This window comes from Lygodium microphyllum, chromosome 11 (assembly GCF_053477565.2).
Source record: "Lygodium microphyllum isolate KBCC chromosome 11, Lygodium_microphyllum_v1.1.10, whole genome shotgun sequence".
NCBI lineage: Eukaryota > Viridiplantae > Streptophyta > Polypodiopsida > Schizaeales > Lygodiaceae > Lygodium > Lygodium microphyllum.
Genome location: NC_141145.1, coordinates 44039746 through 44062244, shown reverse-complemented (window position 1 = coordinate 44062244; position 22499 = coordinate 44039746). Strand labels below are relative to the sequence as shown.

Below are 22499 nucleotides of genomic sequence, written 5' to 3'. Positions count from 1 at the left end.
CATCCAAAACTAAGCAAACAGTGGCTCAATCCAAACTCAAAACCATAGACAAACCATAGGCATACTTTTCCATATGTATAGGCACTAATCAGGCATAATCGGGCATTAAGTGACTATGTAGCATGAGCATAAAGTGTAATGACAGAGGGCTGCCCTGTTTTGGGCTACATGTGGACTATGTAAAACAGCCAATGACTAAGTAAATTCAGCCCCAAAATCATCTCACATCATAGGTATACATTCCCCTAGCATTCGGGGCGCATTCAAGGCCAACCGAGCAACCAATGTCAATGCCAACCAAGCATAAACATAAAGTGTTGATGTAACATTGTTTGTGGCTGCCTGTGCACTATGAAAAATAGTCTTGGACTGAGGTAAATCAGTCTCCAAATCAATGCCAATGATAACCACCAATGTCAAGCATCAAGGGGGTGTTCCCAAGTGCTAAATGAAGTGTTTTCAAGCTGCCAATGAGTACCAAGGGAGGGCTGAAGTAAAAAGTGAACTTTTTGCAGGTCTTTAAGCTAGCCCAAACTAATCTGGGACCTGTGGAAGGGCTGAGCAAGGTCAAGGCAAGGTTGGGGGAGTAGTCAAGGACTCCGAGGAGCTCCCTCTTAAAGGGCAAAGTCACTAGTAGAGAATAGGCATCACAAGAAGATTCCATCTCAACATCAGTACTAGCTTTGAGTATCTTTGGAACCTCTTAGGAATCCCTAATGGATTAGATGGTCTCTTTCCTTGCATGCAGGCAAGAAAAAGTGGTAGTCACCCTGTGCACTCTCAAGTGGAAGCTGCCACCATGTATCATGCTTTCCAACTCAAATAGACATTTGTCAATGCTTGTGTTACCTCCCCCAAAGCTTGTTCCTAAAAGCATTTCGTTGGTCCAATGTGAGATACTTTGGCATTGCTAGCCATCCTTTTGAATTGGCCAATGGTGCAATTACTATATGTGGGTATTATTTCTTACTTTAATGTATCACTAGGTGCTCTACACCTAGATTCTCCCGATGCTTTGCACCCATTTTAGGCCAATGCTTTGCACCATTATAAATATGAAATCATATCAATTCATAAGAAAAAAACATTAAATAAGAGAGAGAGAGAGAGAGAGAGAGAGAGAATTATATTAAGCAAAATTAATCCATTTTAAAAAAACATTGCAATTTAAGATAGAATCCCCACCAACCCCCCACTATCTCTTGCCCCCTACCCTACCTCTATGGCCTCTACCAGCATACCAACAACACACACACACATGAATGTAATAGTCAAATACAAGTTTATCAATTCTTTTGAAAAATATTTTTGTTATACATTGAAAGAGAAAAATGGGTTACAACCTAAACAAGAAAGAGTACTCCATGTATTCTAAACAATACCTTGAAGATATTCTTGGAGAGAGAGAGTCTTAACACTACTCTCTCTCTTGTTCATAGTGACACTTGGCAATATCGAAAACCTTTTATTAATATATAATAAAAATATTATTAATATTATTAATATAGTATAATATAATATTATTATATATAGAATATATTAACGTTATTAAATGTATATAATGGATATTAATTATATACTGTAAATTTTATTATAAGTATTTTGTTAGTTATAATTATGAATATGTAAAATATATAAATTTTACTATAATATATGCCATAAGTAATACAATAATATTGTGTATTATATATTATATAATACATAGTAGAATATATCATAATATATATTATATATCATATATTATTTTTCAAATATATATAACATTATATTTTTTGTAAGTTATAAGAGCCCCATCGCAACCAAGGGCAACATGGCTTTCAGGACTTGCTTGTAGTTTGTTTATCCTTATGGTCACACCACTTGCGCAACAAATAGTATTTAGAACAATTGACCAAAGTAAGTATATTCATGGTGTCAAATACGATGAGATGATTGGGAAGCGAACAATCCAACTTTGCTATTGATGAATCAAAAATGTTACACCTACTAGTATTGCATCAAGGCTTAGATTTTCACATACTCTAGTAGGGGGGGAATGCAAGGTTAAGGATATCCCACCCCCCTTGTTCATAGAGAGTGCAACCTTGTGGTGGCGGGGGGAGTGAATTCTCCTTGCCCTCACTCCACCCAAGGTGCGACCAGGCTCTATTACATACATACATACATATATGCAGAGAGAGAGAGAAAGAGAGACTCTTTCTCTTCTTCCGGGCAACACTTGCAAATAGCCAAAACCTTAACATACAGCATAGATATAGATATAGATATTCACTCAAAAAAGACCTTAGTAAAAGGGCAAAGCCCACGAGACGACGGATGATTGCGAATCGCGAGCCTTTCCTTGTTATGTGGAAGGAGTTTCAAAAGTTTGGTATGGAGCACTGCCGTTGATATTCTGGAAGTTTCGCAAAACTTCGGTCACGGCCGGTCTCTGTATTAAGGCGCCAATTGCGAAACCTTGGCATCAGAATCGATCGCCATAGCCAAACCCTAGCATTATCACTCTCCAACTCTCTCTCTCTCGCGCGCGCACACATACACACGCCCGCTCTCTCCCTCTTTTCCCTCGTAGGTGATCGTCATCCGCCATGGACTTTTTGGTTGCCCGAGACCCCCTCCTCAGCGCCCTACATGACCTTCTGCATCACTCTCAGTTTGCCACCAGCGGCGATGCCGACGAAAAGCCAGACGCTTCGTCTGCTGCTGCTAAAGCCTACATCCGCGAGCGTAGTGCCATGGCCAGCACTGCTGTCGACGTGAAGGAATACCCCTCCTCCTACGTCTTCGTTGCAGATATGCCCGGCCTCAAGTCGTCCGACATCAAGGTGAGCCTCGCAAGCCTTATATCTAGTCAGTTCATCCATTTTATGACATTACATTTGATCGGAAGTGCAACATATGTCAGTGTTCCCCCTGAAGATCTTTATTTATAGTGTAACGCAAAATCTGTGAGAAGTGGAACTTCATCAAAAGATTTGAGATTTATGTCTGGATAGCTTCTCTATCCTCTAATTAGCGCCGATAGCTCTCTGATGAATAGAAAGGTCTGAGATATAAGGAATGAAACAGCGTCTTTCTATTCAGATCAGAGTCGATGACATCTCTAATTAAAGGATTGATTTAAATGTCTGGATCGAATGATAAACGGATTTCTCATTAGGTCAAAGTAGATCAAATTGATTTAAATGTCTGGATCGAATGATAAACGGATTTCTTATTAGGGCATAGTAGATCGAACATTTCAGAATTTTCCTGTGCAGAATCGCCTGAGTAATCACATTAATGGTTGTATCTCAGGTGACTGTTGACAATGACAATGTGCTTGTGTTGTGCGGGGAGCGGAAAAAAGAGGAAGAAGGAAAGGAAGTAAAATACCTGTCAATGGAACGCAGGGCTTTGAAGTTTATGAGGAAATTCAATCTCCCGAGCAATGCCGACAAAGAACATATCTCGGCTGCATGTAAAGATGGCGTCCTTACTGTGACTGTTCCAAAGATCCCTCCCCCCACTCCCAAAGTCGTCCACGTAACTGTGAATTGAGATTAATCTCTATTCTGTACTCAAGGTTTGCTCCATGGAAATCAGTCACCATCTGTCATTGCCTGAAACCTTTACTTTAACCGCATAATCAAGTAGTTTCCGAGCACTTAGTCACCATGGATCCCTTACTTAGCCGTATGATAAGGTGTGTTATCTAATAACTACAATTCTAGACAAAAGAGATTAGAAAAAAGATAATTTCAAAACTCTTAGTTTGTCTACCAACTTGATGTTCTTGCTCGCTTCCATAATGTTCACTTACATGTAGTGAAAAGCTGAAAATATGACCTGCACTATTTAGAGGAGTGTAACATGAACTCTCTCTTCGCCTTTGTGCTCTTACAAGACATGATATTAAGCGTGTTCCATAATTAAATCATTGTCAGTAACTTAAGCCCTTTCCTTGCTAAAGTTCCCAACTGCAATTCGTTGAAAGTTACCTCTTGGAATGACATTAAGAAAAATTTGCAAAAACTAAAGTGCCAAACAATTAACATTTTGTAAAGCAGGTGGTAGGAAATAGTTTCAATGTCAAATCAATTAAGAAAAATCCCAACTTGAAAGTAATAATGACATAGTTGTGTAAATTGTACGTTTTATCTTTGATATTGTTGCAAAAGATACACAACTTCGTATAATGTACTTGGAAATTAGCAAAATGAAAAAAATATGTAGGATGAAATGTCTTCATTCATCTTCAAAACCAATATAATTTTGAGATACAATTAAGAAATGTACCTTTGTGTTACAATTGAATAATATAATGCCTATTTAATGTAAGCCAATATTCCTTAGAATAAGAAATAATAATATTAGCACCAACCATTCTCTTGTCAATCCAAAAGGAGAAAATTGATTTTCTCCGTGCAATTAACGAAAGGAAAGGTTGTTGCAAACACTTCATACTAATTCATGATTGTAGATGAAAGGAAAGGTTATTGCAAACACTTCGCACTAATTCATGAGCTACAACCATTCTTTTGTCAATCCAAAAGGAGAAATTTGATTTTCTCTGCAATTAACGAAAGGAAAGGTTGTTGCAAACACTTCATACTAATTCATGACTGTAGATGAAAGGAAAGGTTATTGCAAACACTTCGCACTAATTCATGAGCTACAATGTCTACTAAAATTTGATCTATAAAAACTTGCCATCTAAGAGGGCAAAACCTTTGTTTTCTCCAAATTGGACCTTGTCTTCAACAAGAGAATGGTGGAACAAATCACAATGATAAAAACCACTCTAACCAACAGTTGGTGCAACTAGAAATCTCTTTTTAAAGGTTTGTAGGCCCATTGAGAGTAAAAGCAATTGGATGACTATTTCTCGAGAGCTCCTTATACCTCCTCATAGCAATATGTCATGGTGGTAAAATTGTTGTAGGAGAAAGGCAAAACCCATGAATGATAGTATCAATGGTTTGAATGGGAATTCCACTTGTTCGATCATGTGCTCTTGATATTCGAATTCTTCATAGCTTCTTACAATGCAAAGTATTTGTGCATTGGTCATTTCACTAATCCATACTAACCAAATATTCTACTTCGAAGCTCACCAAATCCAATGGTGCACCTCTTCATGCTCACTTATTCCAAGAACTCTACATGTTAAAAAAATAGCTTTGTTTATGCCTCTAAAATTGTGAGCTCTCTCTCTCTCTCTCTCTCTCTCTCTCTCTCTCTCTCTCTCTCTCTCTCTCTCTCTCTCTCTCTCTCTCTCTCTCTCTCTCTCTCTCTCTCTCTTCTCTCTCTAAAATTGTGAGCTCTCTCTCTCTCTCCTCTTCTCTCTCTAAAATTGTGAGCTCTCTCTCTCTCTCCTCTTCTCTCTCTAAAATTGTGAGCTCTCTCTCTCTCTCTCTCTCTCTCTCTCTCTCTCTCTCTCTCTCTCTCTCTCTCTCTCTCTCTCTCTCTCTCTCTCTCTCTCTCTCTCTCTCTCTCTCTCTCTCCCCCCCCTAAACATAGCAATAGATAAAAGAAAGCTAAGTTATTAAGCAAGTAATCAATAGATAATAGGTTGCCTCCTTATCGTAGCTTTAGGAGATGATAGCATCTCCTTCTAACTAGTCGACTGGTCATAAATAATCAACTATGATTGGAGAAGTGATCTCTTTAATTCATTTTTCACCTTAAATATGAATTATCTTTTTTGCATATGGGTAGGGCTATGTCCTCTTGGGCATCCATGGCCAAGCACTCTAATACATATAACCTTCAAAATTTTGACATGTTGGGAGTATCTAAATCAAGTTCTACTTACTCATGCATGCACATTTTATATGTGTAAGTTATACTTTACAATTTGCATGGAAGTACTAAGCATGGCGCTCGAAAATGATATTGTAAGAAATGTTCGGGAATCGTAGATATTAACTTTAACTTCTCAAATGGTCTTGAAGCATCTAACATGTATATGTTATTTTAAGCTTTTAATGTCTTTAAAAAAGCAATAGAAGAACAAGGCTTGAGCACTTTATAAAAATGTAAGGATAGATAAATATATCATGGCCAAATTACCTCTTCAAGCAAAACTACTACTAGCTTACTATCTCGAGTTACTAGAGAACATGAATGCAAGGAGATTCACTAATTATAGTCGGCCCCCTTTTTTGTAGCAACATTAAACATGTGGTCCACTTGTTCACATGGGGTTTGCTTTGCCATTGTGATGGATTTGATTGAAATATTGGGCTCTTCCATAGGTGGCTCATGTAAATAATGTCTTCAATAGTAGTATATTTTTATTACACTGCCATAGAAATGTTAGATACTCTAACCATTCAAAATTTTAACTTGCATGTCTTGTTAATTATGTGGATGTTGTAGGATCCAAAGGCCTTAGAGTTTGAGCTTTTTTAAAAATAAACTAGGTCACCTTTATCGAAAGATTGTGTCAAGCTCTTTTATTACAAAGGAAGGCGGATTAGCCCTAGTCTATACAGACTGTTAATGTTTTGAGAGGTCATGATACTTAGGAAGTTCATTATTCTTAGACTTTACTCACCCAATAAGAGCAATCGTATCATGTGGAATAATCTTGGTATAATGATCATATACCCACTTGTTTGCCCTTATAAACTTCACTTTATCTTTTTGGAGAGTACCATACTTATAAAGCTTGCTTAATTTAAGTTTCTCAAGCCAAATCAAGAATTTAAGATGAGTTTCCACATCTTTATGTATGCTTGCATCTAAATAGAAATATGGGTTAGCTCATCCCAAGGCTCATCCCCATATTGAATCCTGATTGAAGCCTCTTCCTAAAGTCAAGCAAGTCCAACAATGTGTCTATTCTAAAATATTCATAATGCTTTCTCAAATTTCCAATATAGTTACTTACCAACAATTGTATATGTGATTTCAAAAATTAATTGCATAAGGTGTATCCTATTTCTTTCCTATTAAAACAACTCAACTAGTAAGCATGGGTATGATACTTGGATTTTTTTCATGACAATAAGTATGGGTACTATACTTAGATTATTTCACAACAATAAGTCTTCTCTTTGATGCAACAGTAATTACAAAATCTACCAAAAAATCCATATCATGAATTCTCTTCTCATGGAAGTTATTGTGATCTACATCCTCATATCTTGGTGGTTTCTCTTGAGTATGACATATACCATACTTAGTAGGCTCTTTGGGGTATCATCAACATCCAATTCCAAATGTAGGCCCTCTTTGTACTAATACTACTATTTTACATGGTACTATCTACACAATAGTTGCCAATAGACCCACAATGTTTTGATTACTAGTTTGTTGCCAATTTTCAGCAATCTTTCATTAAAAGCAACAACTAAAAGATATATCTTGACTAACTTTCATCATTTGGCCCAAGGATCCTCCACAAATCATATCAAAGCAAGAAGTTTTGGCATGTGTACATCCTAATGTGTGACCTATTCCCTAGCATCCAAAAATCACTCATGTACAACTTTCCTTGGTGAGGTTGCAACACATTTGGAGGGATGAACATCTTCTCCAATATCTCAAATATAGATTCTCGATAGGAGAAGGCCACCTACATCAATAGGAAAATCTTCTTCAACCGTGGAGCCTCTTCATCTCTGCTTTCTTGTGGATCATAGTGTACTTGTTAGAAGCACTGGAAAGCAAGCAACCAAGATTCATTTAGATAGGTATTAGTATCTAATTAATTGCTTTTATCTTGACTCTCTATCTGTCAAATCATCACTTTAATACTGCGTACATGTTTTATGTGTTTGGCTTAACTACTTGGGTTTTTGTCTTGCTTGGGATCTCTCTTGTTAGAGGTTTACTTCTAAGGCCGTCTAAAAAGTCTTTTCTAGAACCTTCTCTGGGCTATTTTTTGTTACTTACTATGGTATTTCTTGCCCTTGGGTCTTCTTTGGGCTCTTGCTTTGGCCTTATCTAGTTGGAGTTTCTTGCCCTTCTTGGCTCTTCCTTGGGCTCTTCCTTTGGACTACCCTAGTAAGAGTCTCTTTCCCTTTATTTCTCTCTTGACCCTTGTCATCTACACTATTTTCTTCAGTTTTCTTTTAGTTCTTGATAGGTGATTTTTTATGTGCACCCTCATTTATAGCAGACATCTTCAACTCGCCCTTTTTAGGGGTCTAGTTAGTGGTGGTGGGCCATGCCAATAGATGGCTTTTTAGTAATAGTGGGCTTTTTGACAGTATCAAGCTTCATAGCTACAATAGGCTTCTTAGTAGTAGCTAGCTTTTTGCAACACCAAGCTTCTTGGCAACAACAGATTTCTTTGTAGCAATAGGTTTCTTAGAAGTAGTAGGCTTTTTACTGGCTTCTTGGTGTAGTTGCTTTATTAGTTGCAGTTGCCTTTTTTGCAAGCTTATACACTTCCCTAGTCCTAGGAGAATCTAGTGATAGGTCAACATGCTTGTGAATGAGAATTTTGATAGCTTGGGTATTCACCCACTAGATGTATCACTAAATTACAAGAATGAAGGCATAAATTCTATTATAAATATTCAAATGTGGTTTCTTTTGTGAGAAAGAAGTGAATCTACCACTTACAATTATTCTCTTTTCTTCCAACATAAATTTTTCCTCTAAAAACCTCTAGTTGTTGGCGATTTCCCTCCATCCATAAGAGAAGTTGTCTAGCTAGTGAGGGATGTGAAAGCTATTCAAAAAGATCTCATTGTCCCTTTTCAAGGATTGGATATATCTCCTCCAAGAAAATAGAAAATCTATTGACTAACATTTCAGTACAAATCACTCATATGCATCAAACTACTTAGAAGTTGCTAAGGTTAGACATTTACATGTTTACATCACCATGAAAACCAAAGCTTAATCCATGTAAGAAAAATTCTAAATTTGCTTCATTTTCCTTTGCATATATCAAGCCTCCACAACAATGGCCTTTTTTATCTTGCTTGCTAGTAAGGAAAGTAATAGACACTTACAAAAAAATGAAGATTGGTAATAAGATCAAATACTACCCACAAACACCATACAAGGCTCAAGACTTTAAATTGCACAAACATGCCTTTCCACATTATAGGAAGGCTTGTTTATGTGTTATAGGGTTTGGTTCAAGAACTAGAAAAACGTTTGCTTTACATGCACTTGTAGGCTATGGAAAACCCATGAATCAGAAATGAAGGAATTAAAACTTTATTTTTTGCAAAAAAGGATGCTCTAAGTGGCCAAATACTATCAAAAGAACTATAGCTAAGAATATGGATATACCTTAGGAGGAATAGAATAGTAGTGTCATTGATTTCTTTGTCTTTCCTATGGAGGAAAATGGTGTTCTTAGGAGATATGGTGAGGTAATATGACTCTCCAACATCTACAACCACCTACCCTGGTATAAGATTTAGCCTCACTATGTTGACCTTCTCTAGATCTTGAAGCTTTTGTGATAAATCTTCTTGCTTTGGTTTTTCTCCCATATCACCTTCTTTTTCCCCTTCCTTGTTTATTTTTCTTCTACATCACTTTTTATTTCTTAGCCTTTCTCATTGTTTGCAAATTTTGGCATTTGAGACGCAAACAACCCCTCTGAAAGTGCTCAATTGCCTTCTCATGTTTAGTTTGACACCAATTGAGAAGAAAATTGTCAAGCCTAATGTTTCAAACATTATTGTCAATGAGAGATTGATATTCTTGATGTGGAGACATTACATGTCTAATGTGTGAAAACTAACCGATTTTTCAATGTTACATGATTTTAGTGTGTGTCGAGAGTTAGTGTAAGATAGTGCAAAGTACTAGTTCTATGCAAGTGACCAAAAATAAATGTTAGAGACCGTTACCAATGTGCTAGGAATTATTTGAGTGGTATAAGTCTTCCAAGCCAAAAATTATCAAAAAATGATCTATTAACCAAAAAATGGCATTTTCAAATGTTATAGTCAAACACCAAAAAAAAAAACCAAAAAAAAAAAGTAAGAGTCTTGAAGGCAAAAAGCATGGAAGAAAACGGTTGAAGTAGTCTTGAACTACTCTATATGGTTATAATTCGATATTTAAGCCATTGTTACATGTTTGGATAAATAAACAAGTGACTTTCTATTGTGATTAACAGAGTTGAAGTAACAAGTTTGGATAAATAAACAAGTGACTTTCTATTGTGATTAACAGAGTTGAAGTAACAAGTTTGGATAAATAAACAAGTGACTTACTAATGTGATTAACAGAGCTAAAGTAAAAGCGATTCTACCTCTTTACAAATGCCTTTAGCCTAAAAAAGGCTTACCTATAAGAGGTTATTTGGGACATATACAAAGGAATCTTTACCTTCTACTATAGATGAGGAATGAAAGTATTTTGGTGGCTATAATTGAAGAGATCTAGTACGGTTTTACCAAGGAAAGAGTGTCAAACTAGTTCCACGTTGTTTTATGCATATTCTGTTAAATTTTAGCTATGTATTCTACAGTATATCCAAGTGTTTCATTTGTACTTGCTATGGTAATTTCTTTTGGGCTAAAAGAGTGGAGCTGAGTTTTTGTTCCATAGAGGTTGCCTAGGCTATCATCTTAGATATAGTGTATTCAACTTAAAGGGATTTATTGCAATTGTACAATGTTTCCAATAGTAATATAGTTTCTTGTAATTGGGCTTAATTGTTTCTTGCATTCTATAGCATATTCTGCAGTTCTTGTTCCAATATTTCTATCTTCTATATGTCTTCTCTTTTCCTTGTTCCCCATCAGATTTAGACCTAGACCTTTCCAACCCTTGACATTTGGTAAACCTGACATGAAAGGCCTATCTCAGAGTATACAACATGGGAGAACCAATTGAAGATGAAGTTGTTGTAAAGACAACAAATATTAGAGATTTCATGAGGACTTATGAATTTATTAAACATGAAGAGGCTCTTATCATGGCTCTACAAGAAGTAACTTTGCAAAGACTAAGAAGTTTGATGGTAAAAATATTTCTAGGTTTATTTGCTTCTATGCAAAGAAGCTGGAGCTAATTAATACATTTGTAGATGAAATGTTGAGATGTTTTATCGAGGTACTTGTTATTATATCTAGAGCCACATAGATTCCGTCTACATAGATTATGGAAATACATGGGTCGGTTTCAAAAGATCCCTAAAAGAAAAGTATTTCATAGAGAATGTTGATAGAGTAACCAAGAGGACTTTCCTAGAGTGGATTCAAAAAACTTGCAAAGGGCTAAATGGTGTAGGTTAGACTATTAGAGAGAAGCCTGGGTGGGATTCCCATGTGGATTCCTATTTTCTCTATGTTTATATGGTAAAGCAACATAACATAGATGTAATAGTAGAGGATAAAAGAAAAAGACATGACAAAAATCCGAGGATTTCAAAGAAGGTTACTAGAGGGAGCCTCCTACTAGACCTGGCTTAAAACATCAAAGATGTATAGAAGAAGAAAGAGCAAAAAGATGTAATAGTAGAGGATAAAAGAAAAAGACATGACAAAAATCCAAGGATTTCAAAGAAGGTTACTAGAGGGACCCTCCTACTAGACCTGGCTTAAAACATCAAAGATGTATAGAAGAAGAAAGAGCAAAAAGAAAAGAAATAAGAAAAGCCAAATGGAAAGCAACTAGGATACAAGCTACTATCTGACATAGAGATGGCCATAAATCTTAAAAAGGTTTTGGAAGAGAGGATTCCAAATAGTAAAGTTGAGTTTACATTGGATGAAATCCTTGGAATAGAAAAAAAGAAGTTTCATGAAGAAATTATAGGCATTATAAAAAGAAGAAGACGGCGGTTTATGGGTGAGCCAACTCAAGCTATGATACAAAGTAAAGAAGAAACATGATTACAATGCATATTATGGTTGGTTTCTAAAGATGGTGCAAATGTAGAGACTTCTTGTGAAGAAGTAGAATAGCTTATTGTAGACAGTACTAAAGTGAACAATGTGACAGAGAAGACTGTGACATGTAGTAAAGACATAAGAGATGTATGACCTGTGCACTATACAGAGGATGAAGTGGCTTCAGGGGGTGATACTACCTAGGAGTCATTACTATAGGAACCGTTGGGCCCATGCTAGCATAGAGACTATAGTGAAGGTTGGAGAGATGGAAACTCCATGTGTTGCACTAATAGACCATGGTTCTGAGAAAAATGTCATGGTGACAAGTGCTTATGAGAATGGAAGATAGCATGTGGATGTTGACCACAAATGGAGTATGCAAGAGGTAACCGATATCTCCGTAGAAGACTTGTGTGCTACTTGTCCAAACGTGAAGATTACCATAGGAAACATACATAATGATCACCATTTCTTTCTGCAAGATTCTTCATCGTATCTAGTGAACTTAGGCCAACCATTTATTATTGCAGTATGTATAGAGACTAAAGTTCTGGATGATGGTTCTACCTATGCAAGAATCGAGAGCAAAGACAATAGAAGAACTGTGCAATTTATGAAAGTCTGTCTCTCAATCATGTAAAGAACAAGGACACATTGAGGAACTACCCACTGCCTCCCAATGCAAGAGAGTTTCAAGAGTCGAATTCTCAATAAGTGCTATTGTTATGTGGGACTATGGTGGCCTTGACAAGATTAAGCTCTCATCTACTTTGCTACATGTAAAGATGCTTTTACTTTGAGCTTCATAGGATTCTTAGTGACAATAGGCTCCATGAAATTTTAGAGGATTGAATAGATGAATAGTGCTTCTAGACAATATGTTTGCAGGGAAGAAAATAGTATGAAAGAGCAAGGTTTATTATAAGATGATGAGAGGATTACAAGATTATATAGTGGGGTATCTTTTGCTGGCACAGTTGCAAAGATTTGAGCTATGTTGAAAACATAGCAAAGTATTGGGTCTACCATCATACAAGTAAACTCTTTGAATATGTTTAAAGTCATTGTTGAATTTATGATGCATGAAGAGTCATATGGGTCAAATAGGGAAGAAGCTAGTGATTCCTACAACGAAAGTAATCAGTACATGGTGCATGATTCCATGCGAAGAAGGTTTGACTAGAGAAGAGCTCTTACTCTTAGGATTTGACAGCTAGAGAGGACACCAAAAGTTATTGGAGCTGCAATATAGAGATTGAGAGAGGCAAGACTAAAGAATAAAGAGAGATTTGACAAGAGACAAAGGTTAAGACCCATGGTTATTAAAGAGGGTCATTGGGTATTGGTATATGACAATAGTTTGGATATTCAGCACATTACACTTAGGAAGGTATGCAAGAGATGGTTTGGACCGTACATTATGATACATGTTTTTTATCATGCTACATATGCCTTGTGTAAACTAGAAGCGACAAAGCTCTCGGGGTTCTAATTGCAAGTAACAAAATCAAGCTATTCAAGAGAAGAGAATAACATAAATATGAAGAGACAGAGCTTGAAGATGAAGAGGCAGAGCTAGGTATTGAAGAAGAAGAAGATTTAGAGCTTATGGAAGATGTTGAAGACCTTAAACTTGCAGAAGAGTAAGTGGCACATTCGAAGGATGTGTATGTTTAGAGGGAGTGGATGTTGAGACATTGCATGTCTAAAGTGTGAAGACAAATAGGTTCTTCAATGTTACAAGATTTCAATGTGTGCATATGGGATGAGTTATTCAATGATTTCTGTGACTTATCAAGAGTAAGTCTGTGTATGACACAATATGAGTTCATATCATGGACATGTAAGTGACCAAAATTAAGTATCAGAGACCATTACCAATCTGCCATGACTTATTTTGAGTGTGGTATAAATCTTGCAAGTTGAAAAAAAATCATCAAGTGGCACATTTAAAAAAAGTAATATTTTCGACTATTCTGAGGGTGTTTTCACAATTTTGCTTTTGTTCCTTGCCAATTAGTCTATTTGCTTCAATTTGAGTACTTGGATGACCCTATTCTGAGGGTGTTTTCACAATTTTGCTTTTGTTCCTTGCCAATTAGTCTATTTGCTTCAATTTGAGTACCTGGATGACCCTATTCTGAGTTCATATGTAAAATTAATGGTCAAAACAACTTGCAACTAGGCACATTAAAAAACGAATATAGAAAAAGCAAACATCAAGAGTTTGAAAGTCATGAAGCATGAAAAGCGGTAGGGGAAATAGCATGATTTGTTGTGTATGATTATAAATAGAGATGTGAGACATTATTATAGGTCTAGGCAAATAAACAAGTGATATAAGATAAGTGATTGTACCTCTTTTAGAAAGGCTTGCTTGTAAGAGGTTTCTCTTGGGATAGATCTAAAGATATCTTTATCTACTTCTATAGGTGACTGAAAGTGTCTATGTGGTTGTAATTGAAGAGATCTCATAGGGTTTAACCAAGGAAAGAGGGCTGAAGTAGTTTGGTATTGTTTTATGTATATTCGGGCTATCTTGGCAAGGCATTCTATAGTATTCCTAAGTGTTTTTTTATATTTTTTATAGTAATTTCTTATGAGTTGAAAGGGTGGAGGTGAGCTATCATCTTAGATGTAGTGTATTTAGATAAACGGGATTTATTGTAGCTATATAGAGCCTCCAAGAGTAATACAGTTTCTTGTTGGATTTAATTGTTTCTTGCATTCTACAATATAGTCAAGAGTTCTTGTTCTAGTATTTCTTTTTCCAACTGTCTTCTCTTTTCCTTGATTCCCATTAAATTTAGGCCTAGAACTTTCCAACACATGGCATCGAGCAACTCAAGGAAGGTGGATGAGGAGGTGGGGCAAACATGAGTAAGCTATTCGTGTCTTGCTTGCAAAAAAACATAGAAGATGAGTGACAATGTTCATTATATACCTGGGCTCATTGCACATGTGGACGGCATCACTATGTCAGAATACCATTTACCACATGGAAAAAATGCCAAAATTATGAGCACTTGTTTGAGTCTAACCATTTGACACGTGGTGTTCATCCATATATTCCCGTGAGTTATTGAGAAATCAAATCATTAAACATGTGACAGCCGGCGGTGCTAGATGTGCAATCCTCATGCTTGTGATGTGTACCATGTTAATGCACCACTTAAAGACTCTCGAACCCATCTATGAACATATTTTTTAGTAAATATCTCTAAGGACTTTCTCCTTATGCCCTCCTATGTAACTCTATCCATTATGCTATCCTTGGGAGGAGTGTTTTCCCCTTTCACAACATTATCACAATTTTCTAGCTCTTATGTGTTTCAAGGACTAGTTCGAGCATTTTGTGAGGTGTAAACCACACATAGATATTATGCGGTATATCTTGTCCACACCCTTAGGCACAAGGGGGGCTTTTGCCATTGTCAAAAATCCATTTTATGCATCATAGGGTCCTCCTCCATTATCACTTCAAGATATCTAGGGTGGTAGTTTTGTGTATTTTTCTTGTATTTCTTGGTCTTTTAGTGTATTTTCCATTATCTTTGATCATATTTTTCACTGGTTTTGAGATGTTAACTTTAAGTAAATTGGGAACAAAGAGAGTTTAAGCATTCATCTTGCAATGTTTTGTAGCTAGACCTTACATCGTGCATTTGGGCATTCCAGCCACTTTGGAGACCCAATTTGCACATCCAAGGGTCTATGTTGGCTTTTCCATATTTTGGGCAAGATGTTGATGGAAAATCCCCCCCCCCCCCCCCCCCCCCCCCTCCCCCTCCCCAACCTTTTAGTGCAAATGGAGGGCAAGCAAGAGAGTAGACTTGTTTTTGTAGAGTTTGATGATGTTGACATTAGTGAGGAGATACTAGCTAATTTTGAATCTTAAATTTGTGAGGGGGATGAGCCAATTGTTGTTGTTGTCAAGGATAATCAGACCACAATAAGTATTGGAGAGGAAGACAAGAACAAGAGCACATTAGCTATTGCAAAGCTTAAAGATCAAGACTTGGAGGACATTTGCATAGGAGAATAACTTTTTGTCATAGATGAAACTCCAATTGAGAAGCTATTCGATTTTCTCTGTAAGTTTGGGCATAGCATGTGCTTTGAAAATGCTAGAGAGATTTTCAATGCTCCATTCTATACAAAGGAAGTCTTTGTGAAAAACATGCATTTTGTTGAAAATGAATATAAGGCCTTTAAAAGCCTTGGTGGCATTGAAAATAGTTGTCAAAGACTCAAAAGCCTTCATCAATTATCCTTTCTAAGGAAAGATGTACAACAAAAGTACAAAGGAAGTCTTTGTGAAAAACATGCATTTTGTTGAAAATGAATATAAGGCCTTTAAAAGCCTTGGTGGCATTGAAAATAGTTGTCAAAGACTCAAAAGCCTTCATCAATTATCCTTTCTAAGGAAAGATGTACAATAAAAGAAGAATTACAAAGGAAAGGCTGCAACAACTTCCTATGGATTGTAAGAAGACATTGGATTGCCCACATGATAAAAAGAGTTGTCATCTTTATGAAACTTACTCTCGATTTGTTAGCTTTTTGGCTTATCAAGAAGACCCCTCAAATCCAACAAAGCTACAACAAAATGATGCCAAATTTAAGTTGTAGCGCACATTTCTAGAGGATTCTCTTCTTCTTCATTTTTTTCAAGCACCCTTCATAGGCTTCTATTTGTCCTACAAATGTGAGCTTCTATTTTATTTGTTTTCTATCATTCCTATGATCGGTTTAATAGTCTAATTTAGATTACTTGAAATTTTACTAGTTCTTTAGGTATTACTCTATGATGATGATGGATTTCTAGCTAGTTTTGGTGGGACAATGACTAAGTTTTTAGCACTTGCCCATTACCTCCCTTGGCTTGATCAAGAGATTGTAAAGTTCTATCATATGAGTATACTGGGGATCCATATATGCCAACGCTTATTCTAAGACTTTGTTAAGATATATAGAGTATTCCCACATACCAAAAATTAGAGACAAAGTCATACTCATTGAAAAATATGTTGCAGTTAGAATTTTTTGCTATACCCCAAGGTAGAAAGGTTGAAGAAGTGGATACTTCTTATATTATAATGCTTATACCTTAGTAGCTAATCCTCAAAAGAACCCTCCATTGGAAGGCTATAGGAAGCACAAATACCTCTTAGGAGTGCAATCTTACTTGAGGACAAAGAGAAAGATGAGGAAGCAAAAAGTAACAAAAGGAGGAGGCTTTTTTATTGACTTTGAAAAGTAACAAAAGGAGGACAAAGAGAAAGATGAGGAAGTACAAAACAACAAAAGGAGAAGGCCTTTTTATTGGCCTCTAAAAAGTAACATAAATTATCACTTAAGATTACATGACTAACTCTCATGCTAAATAATGTAGTGAAAATCACATGTCTTGTACAAAATCTCATTTTACTACCGATATTCTTTGTTTTGGGTTGAATTTCCATCTTTCATATTTTCTTTGTTTGTTATCCATCGCTTAATGATTTCAAATGTTGAAGTTGTTTTTTGTAAAAAGTGTTAAACATCTTGTAGAGTGATTTTTCTTTTCTTTTCCCACCACCACATCTTATAGTGCTAAAGTATAATGTTCTTGCTTGGTAATAGGATTTCTCCATGCCTTGTGTGTTGCTGCATACCAACAATGGACCATAGTTGTCAACAAAACATGCTTTGTGCCTTAACAAAATGTTATGCGCAAGAAAAAATCTCATCATTGCTATAAAGAAATGAGGTTATGAAAGTGGTTGGGATAAAGAATTTGCCTCAAATTATGAATGTGATCTTCATGATAAAAATGTAAATGATTGCACTATCCCACCAACCCATTTTTTCCATCTCCAATAAACCTAATTGTATCATAGAGAGTGTTTGAACTTCACGAACTTGACTTGTTGTTGGGTCCGTTGGTTACCGCCCTCCATTAACACACAAATCAATGTGCTTCTTGCCCTCCTCTCTTAACCTTTTGGCTTTAGCTAGATTGATAAAGGATCTTGTGGTTCTTTCCTCTCCATGTAGAGTAAGGTTTCTCCACCACTATATGGATATGTCTCTTTAATTTTTGGAGCTTCATCCATGTTGAAGTGAAAAGAGAAACCAAGAGAGAACCACAATATTTGAAAATATGTTTCTATCTAAACACAATGTAACTTTTTGGACTTAGTATATCAATTAACTTGACAAAATTCTTCCCTCTAAGGTTCCAAATGATGCATCATGCTCCTTTCAATTGCACAAACTAATACATAAAAGGAGAAAATGTGATAATTAGAAAGAAAGGAAGCAAAGCATTAAAAAGTATTTTCATACAAAAAATATATGCTCTTGGTACTGGAAACAATATCTTGGCAATTTTCTTGCCTCTTGCAATAAAAATTGTGCCTCAAGATTCTTCCGATGATGCATCATAAGAGAAAGAAAGAAAATTCTTGAGAAGGCTTCCTACAATGCTTATATGTGGATGGAACATAGAGAAAGAGAAATTTTGAGAATGAAAGAGAAGAAAAAGTAAAAGTTAAAAAAAAAGAATATATGGAAGGTAAAAAAGAGAGATTAAGGAAAGCTAAGTTTGAATATAAAAGTGATTAGAATTTAAGTCAGCAACTAGTGGTCATAGTCAAATTTCTTGGAAAATGGGACATCATTTTCAATATCATAATCAAAATCTTCAAGAATGCTCATTAAATATGAAAGTAAAGAGGATAGAGAAAAGAGAGATTTAAAACCCTTGTTTAATACTAATTCAACCCTAAAATTAGAGGAAAACAAGTATTAATGGGGTGTCCTTCCTTCTTTATTTTAATTTAGTTGAGGTGTGATTTAATCCAAATCTTTAAAGGGCCCTTTTCAATTCAAAATCCCCCCAATGAATGACAGTTGAGTGTTGAAAGGGAGAAAAATCTTGCTCAAAGCACAAAAGGACAAATAAAATTCAATGCGTAGGGTACCTAAACCTAAAGACACCCAAAAGAAGTGGATTCTTAAGGCAAAACCCAATAATAATGAGGATGTACTTCTTACAAAACAAATGAGTGGGTCTACTCCTTGCAATCTAAGACCAATGTACCATCGATACCGAAGTAGAAATAGCACTAAGTTGTTATGGTTCCTCAAGAGTCAAGACCTTATTAGATACCCAGGGTCACTACAAATGAATACACATGGCTATGGTTACCTAAGCTTCAATGATCATTTGATCTTTGTTGATCTACCAAGATATTGTCGTCATCGACTCAAATGCCTCCACATCATTAACAACCACCTCAACATCAAGCTACCAAGATATTGTCATCATCAACTCAAATGTCTCCAAACCATTAACAACCACCTGAACAAACCACAGAATCTCAAGTAGAAACCCCTAAACCAACTAACAAAGGAACCTATCAAATTTATGAGTGTTTACAAAAAAAAGAAACTTGTAGTACCAACAAAAAAGTTTTTAACACAACTCCCTGTTGCTACTTGGAGTCTTAAAAAGAAGTGAGTACTCAAACCACAAGCATTGACCACAAAGAAATCCATACCATAACAACCTCCAATTGCTAAAAAGTCCCAGTTGTGCAAGAAAAGGCACCACTGCAACCATTGATTGTTGCTATAATATCAACTAGTATTGAGACCAAAGAAAAGGCCAATGAGGAAGCTTCCACGAGTTCCCCCAACTCTTCTTGATCTTCAACAACCACTATGTTTAGTAGTTTGAATTCACCAATGTTGCAACCATTGGTGGCTACTACATTCCTAGAATGTTTAATCATGGAACTAGAGTGATTGACATGGCTATCAATATGAGTGAAAATATTGTCATGTGCCTCAAATAGCGAGACATTACTTTCACCTTGTTGACTCCTAACTATGATTAGATAGTTTTAGGTTTTCTTGATGGCAAGACAATAAAAATGGCTAAAATGTTGCCATGTTCTTAGGAGAAGTATGAATTAACATTCACCAAGCATATCATCACAGCAAAGAAAGTGATGGCATAACAGGTAGCAAGACAAAAACCTTTGCATGGCTACTTAATCACTATACAAGGTGACCTAAATGATTTGTAGCATTTATCAAAATTAGAGTCTTTTTATTTGTAGAAGTGGCTCACTCAAAGAGCATAATGGAAAAGGATCGATTGTAAGATTATACACAAATTTTCATCCCTTTTGTTTTTTTGTTATCTTAAAATTCAAAAAACATACACCACTTGAAGACATTACTAAGCCAACTTCTCAATCAACCCTTATGATGCTCAAAAACATACCACATTTATTATGTGGGGAGAGTATTCAAGGTATGAGGTTATGGCTCATAGCTATACCACAAGGTACAATGATATGAAACTCATATCCTCATCAAATTTCCAATATTTTAAGCTACAATCAACTACATAATGATGCTCTCAAAGCTTTATCAAGAGAATTCAAGTTAAAACATATGGCAAACATTAATAACTAAATGAAAAGGAGATTTCTAGAAGAATCTCTCCCTCAATATCCTAATTTATGTAGCCATTAAGACAAAAGACCAATTGAGAACTTAACTTCAAACAAGAATCCAAAGCATACAAGAGTCATGAACTATGGGCCCCTAGCTTCTTCAACTATAATGTACCTTGACTTCTACCTCAAATAACTACTAACTTTCTCAAAAGAAGTTGCAATCTGCTCCACTAAGAATACACGAGCTCACCCATAATGATGGTTCTTCTTCAATATCCTTTATATCAACACAAGAATTGTGCTTCAATTTTCTTGGCTTAGTGCTTGTTGCATGTATTTTAGTGTATTAGCCAATGTGAAACTAGGTTTACCTTCTTCAATTAGCCTCATAATCTTTTATACTTCCAACTTAATCTATGAGAGAATCAAGGATAATTATACAACACTATATTGTCTTCAAATAAAAAGAAAAAAATATGCACTCATGATCTCACTACATAAGAAGTAGCCCAAAGGGTTTATTATGAAAGGCAAGGAATAGTTGGTGTGTAAGCTATATAAGAACTTATATGGTTTGAAACGGGCTCCCATTGAATGGTATCATAAGTTTGATGCCTTTATATGGTCTCAAGGCTACACAAAAAGTGAGACTAATTATTGCATATACACTAGGAAGGCTATGTGTGGTAGCCTTATGATTTGAATCTTATGTGGATAACATGTTGGGAAGTCATTCATGGATGTGAATTCACTTTAGAAAATATTTCATAAAACATTTGATGTGAAGGACTCTGGGAATGCTAGTAGGTCATATTCCTGCCATGCCCTATTTGTCTCAATAGCAATACCTTGGGAAGGTATTGAAGCATTTCAATAAGGAGAGGGGAAAGGCTATCTATCTCAAAAGAAATACATTGGGAAGGTATTGAAGCATGTCAATACGGAGAGGGAAAAGGCTATTACTATTCCATTGCCTCCATATTTGACACTAAGCCAAGGAATAGCCTTGAGTCAAATGAGTAGAAGGCTAAAATGGCCAAGGTTTCTTATACATGTGCAATTGGAACCTTGATGTATGCCATGCTTGCTACACATCGAGACATTGCTCATATAATGGGATTGGTTAAAATATATGTGGAGAACCTTGGCAAGAAGCATTGGAAAAAATAAAGAGTATCATAAGATACTTAAATGGGACTAGAGATATGTGCATATGTTTCAGAAGGAAACATGCATCTATTCTTCATATGTAGATGTTGGTTTTGTAGGGAATATAGACTTTAGGAGTTCTACTATAAGTTTCACCTTTACTTTTATAGTTGGTGCAATCTCATGGGTCTCTCTATTGTATCCATTTATAATTTTATCTACCATTAAGGCTAAGTACACTATAACCACTAAGACCCACAAGGAAGCTATATGGCTTACTCACTCACCTAGATGGAGATTAAGGCATTCTAAAGAGAGGTGCCTACATTGTGCTATGAGAGTAAGAGTGCTATTCAGTTGGCACAGAACCCTATTTTTCACACAATGAAATAGTACATTGGGATGAAGTGTCACTTCATTAAGAAGGTGCTTGAGGACTAGTACATTGACCATTTTAATATCTATATACATAATAACCCTACATATCTTTTCTAAAGAGTTTACATTCTAAGTTCCTTGTACTCAATAGATGTTGATGGGCATTGGATAGCATCTTCACTTTTTTCTTATACTCCCATAAAGATGTATTAGTCTTCAAATGGGAGGTTTTTGGGGTAGCCAATAGCCAAGCGAGCACCCCTTGTATCAATACACTATAAAGCTATATATAAGTGAAAACAACAAAGAATAACGGTATCATTCATTATATCCACTAAAATTTTTTGTGTGCTTCTCTCTCTTTCTACCTTCTTACACTCCATAGCTTCTACATTGCATCCCACCATTGCTTCTCTCTCACATTTTACCTTGATATGTCCCAAATCATCACATTAGAAGCATTGATGATTGGGACATTTTGTGCAAAATTTGTTCCAACTTCTCTTTTCAAGCACCAACAGTTATTTGGATTACATAATGTGTTTTGTGCTTTTGGGTTAGTGGCATGATAGTTTATTAAGGCTTTCCCAAAGACATAACTAGCTTTATTGAAATTGATTGAAATTCTTTTTTTCTAGCTACTCCAATTGATAGCTCATACCAATTACTTAACCCCTATGAGGGTGCCTTCCAAACTTGTTCATCTCATGGA

General features: G+C 35.9%; 1 protein-coding gene across 1 annotated transcript; it reads left to right on the top strand.

The window, feature by feature from the left end:
• Window positions 1-2367: 2367 nt before the first annotated feature.
• On the top strand, window positions 2368-3900 carry LOC148028763 (17.3 kDa class II heat shock protein-like). The gene is made up of 2 exons (XM_087688611.1): window positions 2368-2825; window positions 3298-3900. Exons 1-2 carry the CDS (start codon window positions 2589-2591, stop codon window positions 3538-3540), a joined length of 480 nt encoding a protein of 159 aa, XP_087544737.1. The 5' UTR covers window positions 2368-2588; the 3' UTR covers window positions 3541-3900.
• The last annotated feature ends 18599 nt before the right edge of the window (window positions 3901-22499 follow it).